Genomic DNA, 21662 nt, shown 5'->3' with positions numbered 1-21662 from the left:
TGGATTTGGCTTCACACCAATCCCGTCACATTAGAAACCAAATGTCACTGACAGAAAACATTCATTTTGCGTCTCATTGTGTGTCCTCCGGTGGCTAGCTAGCTATCTAAAAGTGTCCCTTTCCTAAATTAGCCATGGATGGAGATAGGGATTTGGACTTGTGGTTTTACTTAAATCTCTGTACTGCCAATGATTATAATGGCAATTGTGATCCAGCCATAAATTGGTGGTCCTTCTGTAGCTCAGTTGGTAGAGCATGGCGCTTGTAACGCCAGGGTAGTGGGTTCGATCCCCGGGACCACCCATATGTAGAATGTATGCACGCATGACTGTAAGTCGCTTTGGATAAAAGCGTCTGCTAAATGGCATATATTATTATATCATATATTAAATTCATACATTTTGCCCCTGGCCTGAGAGGATGGAAGTTCAACATGTAGCTAGATGTAGTTGGCTGGCTAATGTTAACTAGCTGCCCTGGCACATCGTTGTCCATGTAAGCAAGTTAGGCTAGTGAACTAGTATTTTAGCCATGTAGCCTAGGACAACAAAAATGTCAAGCGTATGACAGAGTCAGTATGACAGAGTCAGTAATTAAGCTAGTAAGTCCTATTGAAATCTTGCCAGTGTGGGGATATCCAACTTTGGAATTTGAATAAACTACAACCTGTATTCAGAATGACTGCCAGGGTTGGGAAGACTATTACTGCGTTTACACAGGCAGCCCAATTCTGATATTTTTCCCAATAATAGTTTTTTTGCCTAATCACTTCAGATATTTTTCAGATGTGATTTGAATTGGGCTGCCTGTGTAAATGCAGCCTTAGCTATGTGACTTTAAACAGTGTAAGCCTATATGGCGAAAAGCATCTAAACTGGAAACAAAAAAACATTTCAGTAACCGGTGCAATAAGTCCAAGTAACATATTGGATCAGTTTAGAAAATGTTTGTAATTTATATTTGAGTAGCATAAGATTAATTAATGAATCAATCAATGTACATGCACAAACATACAGTTGAAGTCGTAAGTTTACATAACACCTTAGCCAAATACATTTAAACTACATTTTTCACAATTCCTGACATTTAATCCTAGTTAACATTCCCCGTCTTAGGTCAGTTAGGATCACCACTTTATTTTAAGAATGTGAAATGTCAGAATAATAGTAGGGAGAAAGATTTATTTCAGGTTTTATTTCTTTCATCACATTCCCAGTGGGTCAGAAGTTTACATATACTCAATTAGTATTTGGTAGCATCGCCTTTAAATTGTTTAACTTGGGTCAAGCATTTCGTGTAGCCTTCCACACACTTCCCACAATAAGTCGGGTGAATTTTGCACTTTCCTTCTGACAGAGCTGGTGTAACTCAGTCAGGTTTGTAGGCCTCCTTGCTCACACACACTTTTTCAGTTCTGCCCACAACCTTTCTATGGGATTGAGGTCAGGGCTTTGTGATGGCCACTCCAATACCTTGACTTTGTTGTCCTTAAGCTATTTTGCCACAACTTTGGAAGTATGCATTTGGAAGACCCATTTGCGACCAAGCTTTAACTTCCTGACTGATGTCCTGAGATGTTGCTTCAATATTTCCACATCATTTTCCAACCTCATGATGCCAGCTATTTTGGGAATAGGCCCTAAACATATATATTTTGATAACATGTTTGTTTAGGATCTCACTTGGTGAAGTCCATAGGACCAACAATTGATAAATGCAACAACCATGTCCCTGTCACTTACAATTACAGTCTTAGGTGGTAACTACAATTTAGTCAAAAGGCATTCTGGGAAATATTTGAATAAGGCTTTACACTAAGCAGTGTGTTAATGTTCCTTCCAGTGTCTATATGGGTCCATAGACTGAACACTCTCAGTGTTCTGTTTATTTTTAATACTGGAGGATTTGCTGTGTGGGCAAAAAATGACTTCCTGTAGGTTGCCAACTCACCCTCGTCTGATCTACAGCTATGACCAAATCTTGTCATAGCAAGACTCATTTTAATCCACTGAAAAAAATCAGGAAGATAAAAACAGACAATAGTTGGATTATTAGTTGCAGTAGCTCTTCACAATGTGGCTGTCATGTAGTAAAAAAAGCAGGCAGGTGACATTTTGTGAAGTGCTTAAAACAAAATTCAGGGCTGCCAACTTTTCAAGAAAGCTTGGAGTGAGATTTGCTATGTAATATTCATTGCTACCTGGCAAAACCCCTAGAGGGCATTCTGGGGGTCCTCCCCCAGGAAAATGTGACTGTTTTAGAGCTATTTTCCTGGAATTCGACATATTGTGACATGGCTTAGACCTATGACCAAAGTGGAATGTAAATGTAAACCACAGGTCAGGGCCCGGTTTCCCAAAAGCATCTTAATGCTACGTTTATCATTAAAACCATATAATTAAAATCTCAGAGCTGTTCCCAAAACCATCTTTACTATAGTTGCTCTTTAAATGTTAGTTGTTAAAAAACAGTCTCAGACCACTCATAGAACAGCTAAGTACGTCATTAGATGCTTTTTTGCCCTTCCTTATCACTTTATACACAGAAGCTCTCCGCTAAAAATGAAATAAAGATGTTTATCTGTCTGTGACTGGTGATAACTTCAGAACAAATGTGACAGTGACTACAAATACAAAGTTTTCCATTTATTTGCATAACAAGCAAAGGGTATAAAGACTCTTCAAATGGAAACCAAGATTACTGTATTAAAAAATAAATAGTTTAGGCTACATAGACCTATATATGAATGATATTGAAATATATTTAATGTTAATTCAATTGAGTTTTATTTAGCTATTTGTACGCCACTGTATGTACATTCTTCTTCTATATATTTCAAGAGGTGTAACGTGTGAAATTATGTGCCAAATCTTGATTTAGTGCATTATTATAATGTTAAGGTAAGATGGAAAGGGATTAACGCTGATCCGAGAGAATTGTTTCCTTTCTTTCCATCCTATCAGTTTCGACACATGCCTGAATGACGCACTTAACAAATATTTTCTCTGCATGGTGTTTTGGGAAACACATGTTGTATCTTCGGCCGTTGTAAGACAGATGCATCGTTAACACTCAAAAGCCCTAAGTTCTATCGCTGTCGGGAAGCTAGGCCCAACTCTATTCAGGATGATTTGAACGTTAAATGAACACTCAAAATTCAATGACTTTGTTACTTTTAGATTATTTTTTTTTTGGGGGGGGGGATTACATTTGAAGTATGCTAATATTTTGTAGGTGGTTTGACACTTTATTCAGACAACAATGAAATGGGGAGACAGGCAAATGGGAGAAACAGTGGGAAGGTTGGAAGCAGAGATTGATCCCTGTTCTCAGGTAGAAGGTTGTATGTGAAACATGTTACCACTACACCAAGGCTCCGCACAGGAAATACTAATATTATTGGTGTATGGCAGTGGGTAGCCAAATCAAAGATTGCCGTCCATAGACTGCTTCCAAGGTAAGGACACAAACATTTTGTATTTTGTAATTTGGGTAAACTATCTCTTTAAAATATGACTGGAAGAAAATCCTGTTTCTTCTCCAGGAGTGTTGTGCCCCTGATCTATGTTTCCCAAGTGCTGGGTGTTTGAAAATGTTTTTGTTTCAACAATTAATTTCTCAACCATCAAGAAACATCTAATGAATATCAACATTCAGGTGGTTTATACCTACAAGTCCTTACCATCAACGTACTCTACATAGACAAAATAGGATGCATTTATGTGAACTTGTATTTGAGGGCCGGAGCATTTCCTATCCAATGCATTACTGTCAATGAATGGCTGCAAAAATACATAACCTCATATAATTCATTTTCAAAGACCCAAGAAGGCATATCAGACTTCAAATATGTGATTACACTGGAAAAATAATCAAGAAGTGGAATACTAAAATAAGTGTGGGGAATAACAGTGTTCTTGCTGACAAGCATAGTAATTACCCTGTATTTTAATACTCATTGTTAATCATGAGAATTGTTCCACTGATCAGACTAATTAAAGTAAATAGATAATAAAAAATCTCCTGAAGACAAGATAACATAAATCTGCCCCTACACACGACGCAAATTAATTTTCGATTTATTGTCCCCCCTTGAGAATCAAGTTTGCACTTTTTGGTTTGCTGCTGTTTTTTTAACGGTTTAATAAAATCAAATAGGTCCTTTTTTGCTAGCTTGCACATAATTAAGTTTCCAAAGAACATACAGATGCGAAAACCAATGCCCCCTCCCCCCCACATCCTACTCATCTCTCCCCTCTGTGGTTCAGAAAAAAAGTAACTGATGTCAACAGGATTACAAGGGATAAAGGGTAATGGGTTGTTGTTCTGCTAGACTACATCTGTTTGGGGGTATTTGTTCCACCCTGAATGTGCTAAATGTTTGTCCATGTCAGTTGATCTCCCATTTGAAAAGCTCAATGTGATGAAGGAGTCATCAACAACTCCCCCACTCTTATGTTGAGTGTGATGGCATCTCTGCAGAGCGAGATCATTACAGTCATATGGAGGGTGTTTGTTCAACACAAACACGTATAGCACATAATACAGACCATCTAAACATCTATTAGCTGGTAACGAGTGCTCACTCTGAGACGATTAGTAATTATAAAGCCGTACCAATAATTACGTTTCAACATGAAACTAGGAACATTTTGACTTAAAGTAATGTAAGGACCTCAAAGACCTGTTGGCTGTTCTGCCACCCGCACAGCACATTATCCAGTGTTAAATCAACACCGAACGGCTAGTCCAGTGTCCATACTGATCCACACATTTCAATGTTACATTAACACACTGCTTATTTCCCACAGTGCCTTATCTTTTGAGTAAATTGTAGAGTTACCACCCATGACTGTATTTCTTAGTGGCAGAGACATGGTTGTTACATTCACCCATTTTTAGTCCTGTGGCCTTCATCAAGTGAGTTCCTCAGCAAATAGGCTATCATTCAAATTCAATTCTTAAACACAATACAGGTTTTAAAAAGGTATTACTTTGAGGGCCTAGTTTTATCCTAATACAGTAGCATGAAACGGATGGTTTTCAGGCCCAGGCCGGCAAATCACATTATGATGGCTTACAAAGTGATGTGTAATTACTATTGGAATCCAACCAGCGTAGGAATGTGCAACATTTGGAATTTTTACTCACCTGCATTCAGAATGACTGCAGGGTTTGGAAGAATAAGAAATGAGACTAAACTGGAACAACCATTTTAGTAATTGGTGCAATAAGTCCAAGAAACATATTGGATTAGTTTAGAAAAATCTATGTTATTTATATTTGAGTAGCATAAGATGAATTAGTCAATGAATATACTGTACATGCAAAAACATAGTTCATTTAACACATGAATGTTACACTGAAAAATCAACCATAGGTAACCCTAGACAATTTGCTGTATGTGTTTTTTGAGTTTACAATCTGATATGTTCTATTACATAATATTAATATTTAATTACAAATATAATTATTGTGGGGGTGATAGCACTTCAAAAAAAAACTTAAAAGAAAGAAGAGCTACCTGTTAGGGTCCATTGGACAAATTAAAATCAGTGACTTGGAACAGAATAACAGTAAGAAGTATGATAACCAGTGCTTTTTAGAGTTTTGGCAGGGCACCTGCAGTTATTGCTGTTTCAGAGACTTTAAAGGCTGTGTGGAACTCTGTGGTCATGTGACAGGCGGGAGAGGAAACAGGCGTCTGAGTCAACAACCGTCACCGTGTGTGGGAGAATGAGAGCGAGAGATGTACAGAGGAAGTAGGGGAAGAGAGAGGTAGGGATTATTTAGTTTATTTCGGGGCTTGTTACAGTAACATCAGCAGTCAAATGTGTAGATCAGGACGGAGACAGAGAGCAGATATCAACTCAGATTTAGAGATTGTAGGAAAGAGAAGAGAGCATTGAGACAGTTTAAACAGTACAGTTATAACACATTGAGACAAGAAGGGACAGAATGGAACAATAATACAGCCAGTTTTAGGGTTCAGGGATAACGGTATTGTGTCCAAGGGGGAGTTTAGGATTTTGTTTTTGGGGGGGGACAGGTGGAACGAGCAGCAGTGTCTTGAGGAGTACAGGAGTATTGTCAGGAGCCATATAGAACAACCAGAGAGATGGGGAAGACATGGATTATAGGAGTCATCTCTCTCCTGGCTGTTTCTGCAACCTGGAGCTTAGAAACAGGTTTGAGAATCTCATCACTTCATTTTATTTATCTGGCTGGTTTTGGTTCATTTTGAGTACCGTGTAAAGCAGTGGTCACCAACCTTTTCTGAGTCAAGATCACTTTCTGAATCAAAATGCAAACCGCTCTGTTAAAAAAAAAATCATGACTTAATAAACGTAAGCCTATTCAACATTAACCGAATAAATACAGTTCTGTAGCAACAAGGTTTGTGCAGTAGGCTATAGGTGTCACGCCTTGGTCATTGTATCTTGTGTTTTTGTTATATGTTTGGGTAGGCCAGGGTGTGACATGGGTTTATATGTTGTATTTTGTATTAGGGTTTGTATTAATTGGGAGTGTGTATTATTAGGGGTGTGTCTAGTTAGGCTTGGCTGCCTGAGGCGATTCCTAATTGGAGTCAGCTGATTCTAGTTGTCTCGGATTGGGAACCGTATTTAGGTAGCCTGAGTGCGCGTTGTATTTCGTGGGTGATTGTACCTGTCTTAGTGTTAGTCACCAGATAGGCTGTATTAGTTTCATTCGTTTGTTGTTTTCTTCTTCCGTTATTTCATTTACCGTATTAGCTTCATTAAAAGTCATGAGTAACCTACACGCTGCATTTCGGTCTGACTTTCTACAAACAACAGAGGAAGATCATTACAGAATCACCCACCACGATTCACAGACCGAGCAGCATGTGAACTGGCAGGAGCTAAAGGAGGACGATATGGACGGCAGAAGCAGGGATTATATGACGTGGGAAGAAATCGACAGGTGGGCAGCCGACCCAGAGCGAGTGCAAGAGCCCGCCTGGGATTCCCTACAGCAATGCGAAGAGGGCTATACACGGATGGAATCGAGAAGGAAAGCATTGCTATACAGAGCGAAAACTGAAGGTAACAGGGGAAAGCGCAGAGAGAGAGTGGCTGAGTCAGGAAACAGACCTGAGCCTACTCTCCCTGTTAATCGTGAAGAGCAGTTGCAATGGGAGAGAATGCATCATTTGGAGATTTGGACATGGGAGGAGGAATTAGACGGTCAAGGACCCTGGGAGCAGCCGGGAGAATATCGCAGTCCCAAGGAGGAAATAGAGGCAGCTAAAGCGGAGAGGCGTATGTATGAGGAGGCAGCACGGGCGACGCGGTTGGAAACCGGAAAGTCACCCCCAAAAAAATATTGGGGGGGAGCTAAAAGGGAGAATAGTTATGCCAGGTAGGAAACCTGTGCATACTCCCTGTGCTCACCGTTGGGCTAGAGAGACCGGGCAGGCACCGTGTTATGCTATGGAGCGCACGGTGTTTCCAGTGCGGGTGCAGAGCCAGCTGCGACTTATACCAGCCCTTCCTATTGGCCGGGCTAGAGTGGGCATCGAGCCAGGTAAGCTTGGGCAGGCTCGGTGCTCAAGAGCTCCAGTGCGCCTGCACGGTCCGGTCTATCCAGAGCCACCTATACACACCAGTCCTCCGGTAGCAGCTCCCCGCACCAGGCTTCCTGTGCGTGTCCTCGCGCCAGTACCACCAGTTCCAGCACCATGCACCAGGCCTCCAGTGCGCCTCGCCTGTTCAGCGCAGCCAGTGCTTTTCTCCCCTCCTGCGCTGCCGGAGTCTCCCGCTTGTTTAGCGCAACCAGAGCTGTTCTCTTCTCCTGCGCTATCGGAGTCTCCCGCCTGTTTAGCGCAGCCAGAGCCTTTCTCCTCTCCTGCGCTGCCGGAGTCTCCTGTCTGTCCAGCGCCACCAGTGCTCCCAGTCGGCCCAGCGCGTCCAGTGCGCCTCTCCTGTTCAGCGCAGCCAGAGCCTTTCTCCTCTCCTGCGCTGCCGGAGTCTCCTGTCTGTCCAGCGCCACCAGTGCTCCCAGTCGGCCCAGCGCGTCCAGTGCGCCTCGCCTGTTCAGCGCAGCCAGAGCCTTTCTCCTTTCCTGCGCTGCCGGAGTCTCCTGTCTGCCCAGCGCCGCCAGTCGGCCCAGCGTCACCAGTCTGCCAGGATCCGCCAGAAGTGCCAGTCTACCAAGATCTTCTAGATCGGCCAGACAACCTTAATCATCCAGGTCCACCAGCCAGCCAGGATTTACCGGAGCCTACTACCTGCCTGAGCTTCCTCTCAGTACTGAGCTTCCTCTCAGTACTGGGCTCCCTCTCTGTACTGGGCTCCCTCTCAGTACCGAGCTTCCTCTCAGTACCGAGCTTCCTCTCAGTACCGGGCTTCCTCTCAGTACCGGGCTTCCCCTCAGTACCGGGCTTCCCCTCAGTACCGGGCTTCCCCTCAGTACCGGGCTGCCCCTCTGTCCCGGGCTGCCCCGCTGTCCTGAGTTGCCCCTCTATCCTGAGTTGCCCCTCTATCCTGAGTTGCCCCTCTATCCCGAGCTGCCCCTCTTTCCCGAGCTGCCCCTCTGTCCCGAGCTGCCCCTCTGTCCCGAGCTGCCCCTCTGTCCCGAGCTGCCCCTCGGTCCCGAGCTGCCCCTCGGTCCCGAGCTGCCCCTCGGTCCCGAGCTGCCCCTCGGTCCCGAGCTGCCCCTCAGTTATGTGGGGATCAGGGTGAGGACTATTAGGCCATGGTCGGCGGAGAAGGTGGATTATCCTAGGACGCGTAGGGGAAGAACTAGGACATTTATGGAGTGGGGTCCACGTCCCGAGCCAGAACCGCCACCATGGACAGACGCCCACCCGGACCCTCCCTATGCTCTTGAGGTGCGTCCCGGAGTCCGCACCTTAAGGGGGGGTTCTGTCACGCCTTGGTCATTGTATCTTGTGTTTTTGTTATATGTTTGGGTAGGCCAGGGTGTGACATGGGTTTATATGTTGTATTTTGTATTAGGGTTTGTATTAATTGGGAGTGTGTATTATTAGGGGTGTGTCTAGTTAGGCTTGGCTGCCTGAGGCGATTCCTAATTGGAGTCAGCTGATTCTAGTTGTCTCGGATTGGGAACCGTATTTAGGTAGCCTGAGTGCGCGTTGTATTTCGTGGGTGATTGTACCTGTCTTAGTGTTAGTCAACAGATAGGCTGTATTAGTTTCATTTGTTTGTTGTTTTCTTCTTCCGTTATTTCATGTACCGTATTAGCTTCATTAAAAGTCATGAGTAACCTACACGCTGCATTTCGGTCTGACTTTCTACAAACAACAGACGAAGATCATTACAATAGGCCCAATATATTACCACTGCATATTGGTTATGCTTGAATTGCCCTGCCAATGTTATTCTTCTCAGACCGTTTTGAAATTATATAAAAAAATGTAAGGCATATGATCATTCTGGTAATATATAATTTGTTGTATTATTATAATTCTATATATATATAATTGTTTTTACTGAACTAATGACCTTGCTCTAATGGTCAGTCTGAGGGGAGGGAGCAGCAGTGTGGCTGCCTGTCACCTGACCCACCGTCCCTCTGCTCTCCCTCCGCTGAGAAAAAGGGACACAGTCTTCAAACTGATGGCAAAACTGAAGTCACAGTGCATTATGTCTGCGTCACGCACCAATTCATGTTGTTACTCCTATGACCAGAGAAAGTGAAATATTCCTCGATATTAAACAGACACAAGCTGCTAATAATAACAATGCAAGCTTATTAGAACTCTTTTTCATACTCCTTCATTGTAGCTGCAGTGGTGGTTGTAGCGTGTGTGGAAATAGGGAGAACATGCATGTTATGGCTTAAATTGTTGACAATGCTGAATAACAACTTAAACATGAACTTACTCATAAAACCAGCAGTCTCTCTAGTCATGGTTTTAGTATTAAAAAAAAAATCTCACAGTATCAACTTTGCTGTGCATCCAATGCTTCTTTTTACAGTCTATGGCTCAAGGAAACTGTGCTATCTAATTGGCCAGTGGTAGTGTAACGGCGTTCGTCTGTTGAAGAAAGAGAGTCGGACCGAAATGCAGCGTGTTGGTTACTCATGACTTTAATGAACTGAATCGCGGTACATGAAATAACTGAAAATACTAAATACAAAAACAACAGAACGGAACGTGAAACTTATTACAGCCTATCTGGTGAATACTACACAAAGACAGGAACAAACACCCACGAAATACAAAGCGAAACTCAGGCTGCCTAAATACGGATCCCAATCAGAGACAACGATAAGCACCTGACTCTAATTGAGAATCGCCTCAGGCAGCCAAGCCTATACCACACCCCTAAACAGTCGCGATCCCAAATAATACAAACCCCAATACGAAACACAACATATAAACCCATGTCACACCCTGGCCTACCCAAACATATAACAAAAACACAAAATACAATGACCAAGGCGTGACAGGTAGGCCTGTAGGTGCACTTAATATACTCTCCACCTACCGCCAACAGTGCAATTTGCTCTGGGTTTTTTACAAAAATGTTTGGTGATCGACTAGGAATGCTTTGGAGATCAGTTAGTGACCACTGTGGTAAAGGGTTATATTATTCATAAAACATTCAAAGCATTTATCTATAGATACCCTAAATAGATATGTTTATATCATACAGTCAAAATGTTTATTTTATGACCAAAAAATACAGATCAAAAATAGATGTTTTATATTTTCCTACTGCTCTGACTAAGGAGTCCCCCGTTCTAAATTGTATACTCCGTTGGCTGCTGGTAGAATCCCCAAGGGCTCTAGATTTCTATGACATGTGTATTGAGAGTTCTGTTCTGACTACTCTGTTGTGGTTAAACTGAAGACAAAGTCAGTGGAACAGATTTGGGTGATTATATAAAGATGTTTTAAACAAAAGGTTCCATTGTTTTCTACCACGGGAAGGAACATGCAGCGTATCACACGCTCGAGACTAGTGTGTGTTGGTGTGGCATGGTTTACTGATTAACTAACATATTTTCCCCTGTATTTGAGAGGAAATTGATTTGAGGCACATTAGGGGGTAAGTGGCATTACTAATCAGGGCTTCTGGAACCACCACAGAAGTTACATACTTGTCTAAAGTAAACATCAACAAGCATGAAAGAGCAGTGTGGGACCCAGAAAATATCCCACTTCAGAAACTTCAGTAACCTAGCAGTCATCCTCCCATGATATCACATCTTATGTATAACACCGGGAACTGTTTTAAGAGCGGAACGGTTTATGTGCTGCAATTGTTTTTAAAGTAAAAGACTTAACTAACAAACTGAACTTTATAATAATGACTATACACCTCCAATTTTTCAACTATCACTCGTTTGTAAGACAGACACATTTTATAAGACATCTGCTTTCATGTTACTGACAACCCACTTTTCTTCCTCAAGACTGTTTTGCTGATCAACTAAGACAGGCTTTTCTATCGATTGAACTTACACTTGATAAAATCCTGTTTAACTGATGATGTTTGAATGCTTAACATTTTGCTAACATGATCTGCCACTAACATGCACTTTGATCATTCTCTCAGGATATAACCACAACATTTCTGTGATCTCTCACACTTCCCCTTTCCTCACCTCCACTGTGCCTCTGGGCCTACAACACGGAGTCATTGGTAAAACATATATATTTAAAAAAAAAAAAACAAACCTGTTTAATCGCCACTATGAGCCTGCATTAGCATGTTGCCACATTTTTGGTCAGAGAGAGAGATGGGGCTTTATGTTTTAGGAGAGGAGAAAGAGGAAATGAGTCATAAAAGTTTCCTGTTCCTTGGAATGAGGCCTGATAGTCTGCATGACTCTGAGAGATAGGTCTGAATATCCGACATAGCCACATCAAGCTCTTCTAGATATTGTATGTGTTGTAAAAAGATAATGATACATATACGCAGGCCTATAATAATACTCATACAACTGTATCACACATGCATTTGATATGAAACCATTTATTCATTTACCGTCCATTTATCCAAAAGTCATTTTTATTTAAATAAGTACAGCTCTTTGAAGTAGTTATTTTAATACTATTTCTTTAGCTGCCAGGAGTGAACATTTCCACCTGGGGAATAATGCCATCTTAAAGTGCAGCAATAAGACTTGGAGTGAGATGATCTACACCATCTGGAAAATACAACTGGGTGGAATAAAGTGTCAAATATCATCTAGTAATGATAACCAAAATCTGAACACATGCAATGATGGAAAAGCAATGCTCAACACATCCAGGGGTGAATCCTACCTGCAGATTCCAGGGTTCTCAAAGAGAGATGAAGGAATCTACCACTGTGAGTCGGTGTACAAAGCAGGAAGCTACGCCTCAAACATTGATGTATCACTAATAGGTAAGAAACCTTCATAGATCTGTACAGTTTAGCATGACTTCTGTGTGCTTTCATTTCTCTATATTGCGAAATACAAAATACATGCGTTGTTCTCAATTTGCCTATTTCCCCCCTCTTCCCCCTGTGTGCAGCCCCTCCCAATGTGTTTGCCTGGCTAGAGTGGGAGGGCAGTAGGCAGGTGGCTGTGTGTTTGGCTGAAGGGGGGAAACCAGCTGCCTCCATCTCCTGGAGTGAAAACTGGAACTCTACTTCAACCACCACATTGAACCTAGATGGCTTCAACAAAGTAGAGAGTCGATTGGTCCTGCCTGAGGGGATCGCTACGGGCAACCTGACTTGTGCTGTCATACATCCCTCCTGGGAAGAGGTGCATATGGTGACACCAGGTACAGAATGACTATTCAGAATTTAGAAGGACACTGTATTTAGAAGGACACTATGACTAATATATCACTCTTTTAGAATAGGAGTGAACATCTTAGCTTTTTTAGTGAATAAAATCCTTCAGGGTCTATTGACAAAGTTTACTAGATTGAATGTAAATTAAATAGGATGGGATGATGGTAACACACTGGGCACAAGCTGGTTTAATCAACGTTGTTTCAGAGTAATTTGTCAACGTATTGTGACGTGGAATCTACATGGAAAATACATTGGATTTGAAAAAAGTAATTAACTTGTTTTGAGGGTGAAATTTCAACCAAAGAATCCCCAAGGGCTCTCGTCATCATTGTAACCAATTTTCAACATAAACAAACATTGTATAAAATATGTTGAATATGTACCTTTGAAAAAATGTCAGATCTTCAATGTTATGTCCACTATCAGAAAAAAAACTAAAGGCTGGGCAGCACCTGCTGCAGAGTTGATCTATCTAACATCTATTCATTTTGTCTCCCATCCAGGGTTTTAACCAAACCCAGGCCTTCTTAAGCTTTGATATTTGCCATTGACTACTACCAATGTGCTTCTGTGAGAATGATTATAAGGAGATCTCTTAATAACAAAATATTTTCATTGTTGATATCAGTCATTCCAAAGGACAGGTGTGACAAAGCAAATGAAATGTAACCATACTTTATCAGTCATACAAGTCATAAAAAATTAGATTTAGGCCTTATATATATTGTATAGCATTTGCAAAGTCATCAACAGCTATTGTTTCAATGCAACCCAGTGTTCAACGAAAGAGAGACAGGACTAGGGTTTCAATCTCGGTTTGACTTCAAGTTGAATCATTAATGTGTTGGATTCACATCTCCATCTAAACCAAAAATCAAAGTTAAAGAATATGACTATATCAAATTAAACTTTAAGTGCACTTTCAATAAAGTTTGATTAGATTTAGTCCTATTCTTTAACTTCGATTCCTGTTTGAGTTGAGATGGAAGACATGAACCCAACATATCAATTATACATTTGTAGACCTACTTGAATTAAAGCCAGACTAAGGGCACTATTCAATTTGTAAAGCTGAAGCGTTATCCACTCTGCACTAGATTTTTTAAATGTAATTTCCCGATTAAGCCAACATATGCAGTGTTTACTGTGAGTGCAATCTCAGCTAAAGTGGGGACATTGCCTCTAAATTTCAATTGCGCTGTAAAGCTGAACTTCCACAATGCGGATTGAATAGAGCCCTAAGTCAGTGGCACAAAATATACACTGCCTTTGGTAAATATTCTGACCACTTGACTTTTTCCACATTTTGTTACGTTATAGCCTTTTTCTAAAATAGATTAAATAACAGAAAATCCTCTACAATACCCCATAATGATGTAGCTGAAACAGAAATGTATTAAAATAAAAAGTATTCAGACCTTTTGCTATGAGTCTCAAAATTGGCGATTCCTGTGTCCATTGATCATCCTTGAAATGTTTCTACAACTTGATTGGAGTCCACCTGTGGTAAATTCAATTGTTCGTACATAATTTGGAAAGGCACATACCTGTCTATATGAGGTCCCACAGTTGACAGTGAATGTCAGACAGAAACCAAGCCATGAGGTCAAATGAATTGCCCGTAGAGCTCAAAGAAAGAATTGTGTCGAGACACAGATCTGGGGAAGGGTACCAAAACATTTCTAAAGCATTGAAAGTCCCCAAGAAGACAGTGGCCTCCATCATTCTTAAATGGAAGAAGTTTGGAACCACGAAGACTTCCTAGAGCTGGCCGCCAGGCCAAACTGAGCAATCGGGGGAGGGAGGGCCTTGGTCAGGGAGGGGAGGGGACCAAGATCCCAATGGTCACTCTGACAGAGCTCTAGCGTTCCTTTGTGGAGATGAGAGAACTTTCCAGAAGGACAACCATCTCTGCAGCACTCAACCAATCAGGCCTTTATGGTAGAGTGGCCAGACAGAAGCCACTTCTCAGTAAAAGGCATATGACAGCCCGCTTGGAGTTTGCCAAAAGGCACCTAAGGACTCTCAGACCATGAGAAACAAGATTATCTGGTCTGATGAAAGCAAGATTGAACTATTTGGCCTGAATGCCAAGCATCACATCTGGATGAACCCTGGCACCATCCCTACTGTGAAGCATGGTGGTGGCAGCTTCATGCTGTGGGGATGTTTGTCAGTGGCAGAGACTGGGAGACTAGTCAAGATCGAGGCAAAGATGAACGGAGTAAAGTACAGAGAGATCCTTAATGAAAATCTGCTCCAGAGCGCTCAGGACCTCAGACTGGGGCGAAGTTTCACCTTCCAACAGGACAAAGACCCTAAGCACACAGCCAAGAAAAAGCAGGAGTGGCTATGGGACAAGTCTCTGAATGTCCTTGAGTGGCCCAGCCAGAGCCCGGACTTGAACCCGATCTAATATCTATGGAAAGATCTGAAAATAGCTGTGCAGCAACACTTCCCATCCAACTTGACAGAGCTTGAGAGGATATGCAGAGAAGAATGGGAAAAACTCCCCAAATACAGGTGTGCCGATTTTGTAGCGTCATACCCAAGATGAATTGAGGGCTGTAATTGCTGCCAAAGGAGCTTCAACAAGGTACTGAATATTTCAATTCAAAAAATGACATTTTTGCTTTGTCTTTATGGTGTATTGGGTGTACAGTAGATTTATGAGAGGGAAAAAAAACAATTTAATCAATTGTAGAATAAGGCTGTAACCTAACAAAATGTGTAAAAAAGTCAAGGGGTCTGAATACCCCTCAAATGATGCGTTGACAACCAAACACGATTCACTTTTGCGATACAGTAAATAGCCTATTAAATTGTTGACAAGTTAATTAACAAATTATATGTTGGATTTACGTCCCCAACTAAACCAAAAATAATAGTTAAAGAATAGGATTACGCGAGTTGCTCAGATGAAACTATTTATTCTTGAGATTTTCTTTAAATCAAATCAAATGTTATTTGTTACATGCGCCGAATACAACAGGTAGACATTATAGTGAAATGCTTATTTACATTCCCTTAACCAACAATGCAGTTTTAAGAAAAATCCCCCCCACCCACCCACACAAAAAATAAACAATAAAAAGTTACAAATAATTAAAGAGCAGTAAAATAACAATTGCGAGGCTATATACTGTATAGGGCGTACCGGTACAGAGTCGGGGGGGCACCGGTAAGTCGAGGTAATTCGAGGTAATTGAGGTAGTATGTACATGTAGGTGAAGTTATTAAAATGACTATGCATAGATAATACCAGAGAGTTGCATTGTAAAAGAGGGGGGGGGGGAAACAATACAAATAGCAGAGAGAACAGTCTATGACTACGGTGGCTGGAGTCTTCCTCTGACACCGCCTGGTATAGAGGTCTTGGATGGCAGGAAGCTTGGTCCCAAATCAAATCAAATCAAATGTTATTTGTCACATACACATGGTTAGCAGACTAGCAACTACCTTATACACAACTACCTTATACACACAAGTGTAAAGGACTGAATAAGAATATGTACATTAAAATATATGAATGAGCAATGGCTGAACGGCATAGGCAAGATGCAGTAGATGGTATAGAGTACAGTATATACATATGAGATGAGTAATGTAGGGTATGTAAACATTATATAAAGTGGCATTGTTTAAAGTGGCTAGTGATACATTTATTACATACATTCTTTCATTATTAAAGTGGCTAGAGATGAATCAGTCTGTTGGCAGCAGCCACTCAATGTTAGTGATGGCTGTTTAACAGTCTGAAGGCCTTGAGATAGAAGCTGTTTTTCAGGCTCTCGGTCCCCGCTTTGATGCACCTGTATTGACCTCGCCTTCTGGATGATAGCGGGGTGAACAGGCAGTGGCTCGGGGGGTTGTTGTCCTTGATGATCTTTTTGGCCTTCCTGTGACATCGGATGGTGTAGATGTCCTGAAGGGCCGTTAGTTTGTCCACGGTGATGCGTTGTGCAGACCTCACTACCCTCTGGAGAACCTTACAGTTGTGGGCGGTGCAGTTACCGTACCAGGCGATGATACAGCTGACAGGATGCTCTCAATTGTGCATCTGTAGAAGTTTGTGAGTGCTTTTAGCGACAAGCCTTCTTCGCGATGCTGTCTGTGTGGGTGGACCAATTCAGTTTGTCTGTGTTGTGTATGCCGAGGAACTTAAAACTTACTACCCTCTCCACTACTGTCCCATCGATGTGGATAGGGGGGTGATCCCTCTGCTGTTTCCTGAAGTTTGTGAGTGTTTTTGGTGACAAGCCTAATTTCTTCAGCCTCCTGAAGTTGAAGAGGCGCTGCTGCGCCTTCTTCACCACGCTGTCTGTGTGGGTGGACCATTTCAGTTTGTCCAGGAATTAAAACTCTCCACCCTCTCCACTACTGTCCTGTCGATGAATATAGGTGGCTGCTCCCTCTGCTGTTTCCTGAAGTCCACGATCATCTCCTTTGTTTTGTTGACATTGAGTGTGAGTTTATTTTCCTGACACCAGACTCCGAGGGCCCTCACCTCCTCCCTGTAGGCCGTCTCATCGTTTTTGGTAATCAAGAGGGCCACCATTGTTCCTGTTCCCAAGAAAGTGAAGGTAATTGAGCGAAATGACTATGTACTGGGCCATACTCACTACCCTCTGTAGTGCCTTGCGTTCAGAGGCTGAGCAGGTGCCATGCCAGGCAGTGATGAAACCAGTCAGGATGCTCTTGATGGTGCAGCTGTAGAACATTTTGAGGATCTGAGGACCCATGCCAAAACTCTTCAGTCTCCTGAGGGGAAATGTGTTTTGTCATGCCCTCTTCACAACTGTCTTGGTGTGCTTGGACCATGTTTGTTTGTTGGTGATGTGGACGTCGAGGAACTTGAAGCTTTCAACCTGCTCCACTACAGCCCCGTGGATGAGAATTGGGGCGTGCTCGGTCCTCCTTTTCCTGTAGTCCACAATCATCTCCCTTGTCTTGATCACGTTGAGGGAGAGGTTGTTGTCCTTGCACCACATGGTCAGGTCTCTGACCTCCTCCCTATATGCTGTCTCGTCGTTGCCGGTGATCATGCCTACCACTGTTGTGTCATCGGCAAACTGAATGATAGTGTTGGAGGCGTGCCTGGCCGTACAGTCATAAGTGAACAGGGAATACAGGAGGGGACTGAGCATACACCCCTGAGGGGCCCCCGTGTTGAGGATCAGCGTGGCATGGATTTGTTGTTACCTACCCTTACCACCTGGCCTGTCAGGAAGTCCAGAATCCACTTTGAATTTGGCACTCTTCAATTTCACCGGATGTTGGCCAGGTGGGACGCTAGCGTGGTTGCATTGTCAATCAAACACTATTCAATATACAGTGCCTTGCGAAAGTATTCAGCCCCCTTGAACTTTGCGACCTTTTGCCACATTTCAGGCTTCAAACATAAAGATATAAAACTGTATTTTTGTGAAGAATCAACAACAAGTGGGACACAATCATGAAGTGGAACGACATTTATTGGATAATTCAAACTTTTTTAACAAATCAAAAACTGAAAAATTGGGCGTGCAAAATTATTCAGCCCCTTTACTTTCAGTGCAGCAAACTCTCTCCAGAAGTTCAGTGAGGATCTCTGAATGATCCAATGTTGACCTAAATGACTAATTATGATAAATACAATCCACCTGTGTGTAATCAAGTGTCCGTATAAATGCACCTGCACTGTGATAGTCTCAGAGGTCTGTTAAAAGCGCAGAGAGCATCATGAAGAACAAGGAACACACCAGGCAGGTCCGAGATACTGTTGTGAAGAAGTTTAAAGCCGGATTTGGATACAAAAAGATTTCCCAAGCTTTAAACATCCCAAGGAGCACTGTGCAATCGATAATATTGAAATGGAAGGAGTATCAGACCACTGCAAATCTACTAAGACCTGGCCGTCCCTCTAAACTTTCAGCTCATACAAGGAGAAGACTGATCAGAGATGCAGCCAAGAGGCCCATGATCACTCTGGATGAACTGCAGAGATCTACAGCTGAGGTGGGAGACTCTGTCCATAGGACAACAATCAGTCATATATTGCACAAATCTGGCCTTTATGGAAGAGTGGCAAGAAGAAAGCCATTTCTTAAAGATATCCATAAAAAGTGTCATTTAAAGTTTGCCACAAGCCACCTGGGAGACACACCAAACATGTGGAAGAAGGTGCTCTGGTCAGATGAAACCAAAATTGAACTTTTTGGCAACAATGCAAAACGTTATGTTTGGCGTAAAAGCAACACAGCTCATCACCCTGAACACACCATCCCCACTGTCAAACATGGTGGTGGCAGCTCATGGTTTGAGCCTGCTTTTCTTCAGCAGGGACAGGGAAGATGGTTAAAATTGATGGGAAGATGGATGGAGCCAAGTGCAGGACCATTCTGGAAGAAAACCTGATGGAGTCTGCAAAAGACCTGAGACTGGGCCGGAGATGTGTCTTCCAACAAGACAATGATCCAAAACATAAAGCAAAATCTACAATGGAATGGTTCAAAAATAAACATATCCAGGTGTTAGAATGGCCAAGTCAAAGTCCAGACCTGAATCCAATCGAGAATCTGTGGAAAGAACTGAAAACTGCTGTTCACAAATGCTCACTGCTGTTCACAAAACCTCACTGAGCTCGAGCTGTTTTGCAAGGAGGAATGGGAAAAAATGTCAGTCTCTCGATGTGCAAAACTGATAGAGACATACCCCAAGCGACTTACAGCTGTAATCGCAGCAAAAGGTGGCGCTACAAAGTATTAACTTAAGGGGGCTGAATAATTTTGCACGGTCAATTTTTCAGTTTTTGATTTGTTAAAAAAGGTTGTTATATCCAATAAATGTCGTTCCACTTCATGATTGTGTCCCACTTGTTGTTGATTCTTCACAAAAAAATACAGTTTTATATCTTTATGTTTGAAGCCTGAAATGTGGCAAAAGGTCGCAAAGTTCAAGGGGGCCGAATAATTTCGCAAGGCACTGTAACTATACAGTAAATACATAGCATACAGTTAAGGCTGTCTTACAAACTAATGTAGTTCTAACAGTATTTATTTATTCAACCTTAAAATGAGTAGTACATCCATTGCCTACTGTAGCCTAACTATAAATATATTCTTACGTAATCATAGAACTCATGCATGATCGAGATAGCATGCAAATATTACAGGTCTGTGGAGATCTTCCCAATTGCTATAATAATCTGGGCAGAATCTCAAACAGCAATAATCACTTGCACTGTGTACTTTTGTATAAATACAAAATATCTGACATTGTATTCCCATTTAAATGGTTGAAAGTGATAACACATTTAGATTACAACTAAACCAAAAATTAGACATTGTTTTTCCATTGGAATTTAGTTGTGCTTTTAGATGGTTAAAAGCATAGTGATAACACATTGGGTATTCATCAAATTTATGGCTGTCTTTTTGAGTAGGTGAATAATCGTTGAAATCTCATTGATCAACATCTCAACCAAATATTACCCAAATGTCCATGTTGAAATTACGTGGTGTGCCCAGTGGGAAATGTATTCTGATTCTGATTATTTATAATTTTCTCTCCCTGTCAGGAATCGTCATACCCTGGAGATTAGTCATAATCTCCGTGGGAACTATAAGCTTCATCATGGCTATTCTGGGGTGTTTATACTTCACACGAAAACACCCCTGCAGAATTAGGTATGAATATTCATTATTCTAATGATTTTGATCTTTTATGATAAAAATGATTTGGTTCAATGTTATTGCTTGTATAATAAAGAGCTTTATCTGTGTATTCACAGCCCCAAGGCTCCTCAGGTATGTATGAGCTATATCCTACGTTGTGTTACGTTACATTACCTTAATACCTGTATGTTTTGCGTAGATAGCAGTTTACTGTAAATAGTGATGAGTCTCTGTTTCTCTCCCAGTCACAGGACTATGTGGAGGAAGTAGAACCCTACGCCAGCTATATACAAAGTGCCAATTTAATCTACAACTCCTCTGCAGGACTGTTCACATAACACACACACCTCTGCACGCCACGCTGCGAACTATGAGGTTGAAGAAAATGATCCAGTAAACAGGGGAATGATGGAGGACATGACACAGGGCTTCTGTTACAAAAGGAAAACCTCACAGATCTGATCACTCCTGACTGACGTGAGAATATGGCAAAAAACAGACATTTCTACAACCGAAGAGATGTGGGCAGATGAGAGATGATCTTTCCAGTTTAGCATTTTCACAATTTGCACAATGAGAACTATGACTTGCTGTGTAGTCAGCACAACTGTATACCACTGCTCTCATAACACACGTTTGACTGTTCCCACACTCCTGCCATCTGCAAATCATGGGGAAGAGTGCAATTTTGATTTGAATCAAAATCTCAATTTATATAATACTGATGTGTAATTACAGTGTTTTTGTTGAGTTTATATTTATGATTGAATTTAAATATCAAGTTTGTTATATAATAAAAACAGATTTGTTACATTTGAAACCTACATCCAGAGTTAATGGGGAAAGGATTTGAAGCACACACAACATTCTCTGTGGTTACATTCATGAGACAAGAGTTTGACTCTGAGAACTAAGATAACAACTAAACTTTTGAATTTAATCAATTGCTTTTGAGTCGGAAAACGTGTGTTTGCAGTGGTGGAAGTACTCAAATGTATTAAAACTAAATAGTAAAACTAAAGAAACCTTAATAGAAAACGACTCAAGTAAAAGTGAAAGCCACCCAGTAAAATACCACTTGAGTAAAAGTCTAAAAGAATTTGGTTTTAAATAGACTTATGTATCAAAAGTAAATGTAAAAGTATGAATAATTTCAAATTGCTTATATTATGCAAACCACAGACACACGCCAACAATCAGACATTCATTTACAAACAAAACATTTTTGTTTAGCGA

The 21662-nt window shown here is 41.6% G+C and overlaps 2 protein-coding genes across 3 annotated transcripts in view; one reads left to right on the top strand and one right to left on the bottom strand.

Annotated features, from left to right (window-relative positions):
- cfap91 (cilia and flagella associated protein 91) overlaps nucleotides 1-11697 on the bottom strand; it is a 25028-nt gene extending 13331 nt beyond the window's left edge. Inside the window, exon 1 of the mRNA XM_046365240.1 lies at nucleotides 11676-11697. The gene's annotated coding sequence lies outside the window, so the exon portion shown is untranslated. The remainder of the gene's footprint in view (nucleotides 1-11675) is intronic.
- LOC124045708 (cell surface glycoprotein CD200 receptor 1-A-like) lies at nucleotides 5735-21662 on the top strand. Of its 2 annotated transcripts, XM_046365254.1 has the most exons (7): nucleotides 5735-6189; nucleotides 11554-11640; nucleotides 12064-12369; nucleotides 12501-12755; nucleotides 20330-20438; nucleotides 20543-20558; nucleotides 20672-21662. In XM_046365254.1, the coding sequence occupies exons 1-7, from the start codon at nucleotides 6120-6122 to the stop codon at nucleotides 20762-20764; spliced, it is 936 nt and encodes a 311-aa protein (XP_046221210.1). In that variant the 5' UTR covers nucleotides 5735-6119; the 3' UTR covers nucleotides 20765-21662. The 2 variants fall into 2 exon arrangements, with proteins under 2 accessions (XP_046221210.1, XP_046221218.1); XM_046365262.1 differs by lacking the exon at nucleotides 11554-11640 and having other exon boundaries at nucleotides 20672-21644.

The sequence above is a fragment of the Oncorhynchus gorbuscha genome, linkage group LG01 (genome assembly GCF_021184085.1).
Source record: "Oncorhynchus gorbuscha isolate QuinsamMale2020 ecotype Even-year linkage group LG01, OgorEven_v1.0, whole genome shotgun sequence".
Lineage (NCBI taxonomy): Eukaryota > Metazoa > Chordata > Actinopteri > Salmoniformes > Salmonidae > Oncorhynchus > Oncorhynchus gorbuscha.
Note: the sequence above shows the minus strand (reverse complement) of the source record. Positions and strands in the feature narration are given on the sequence as shown.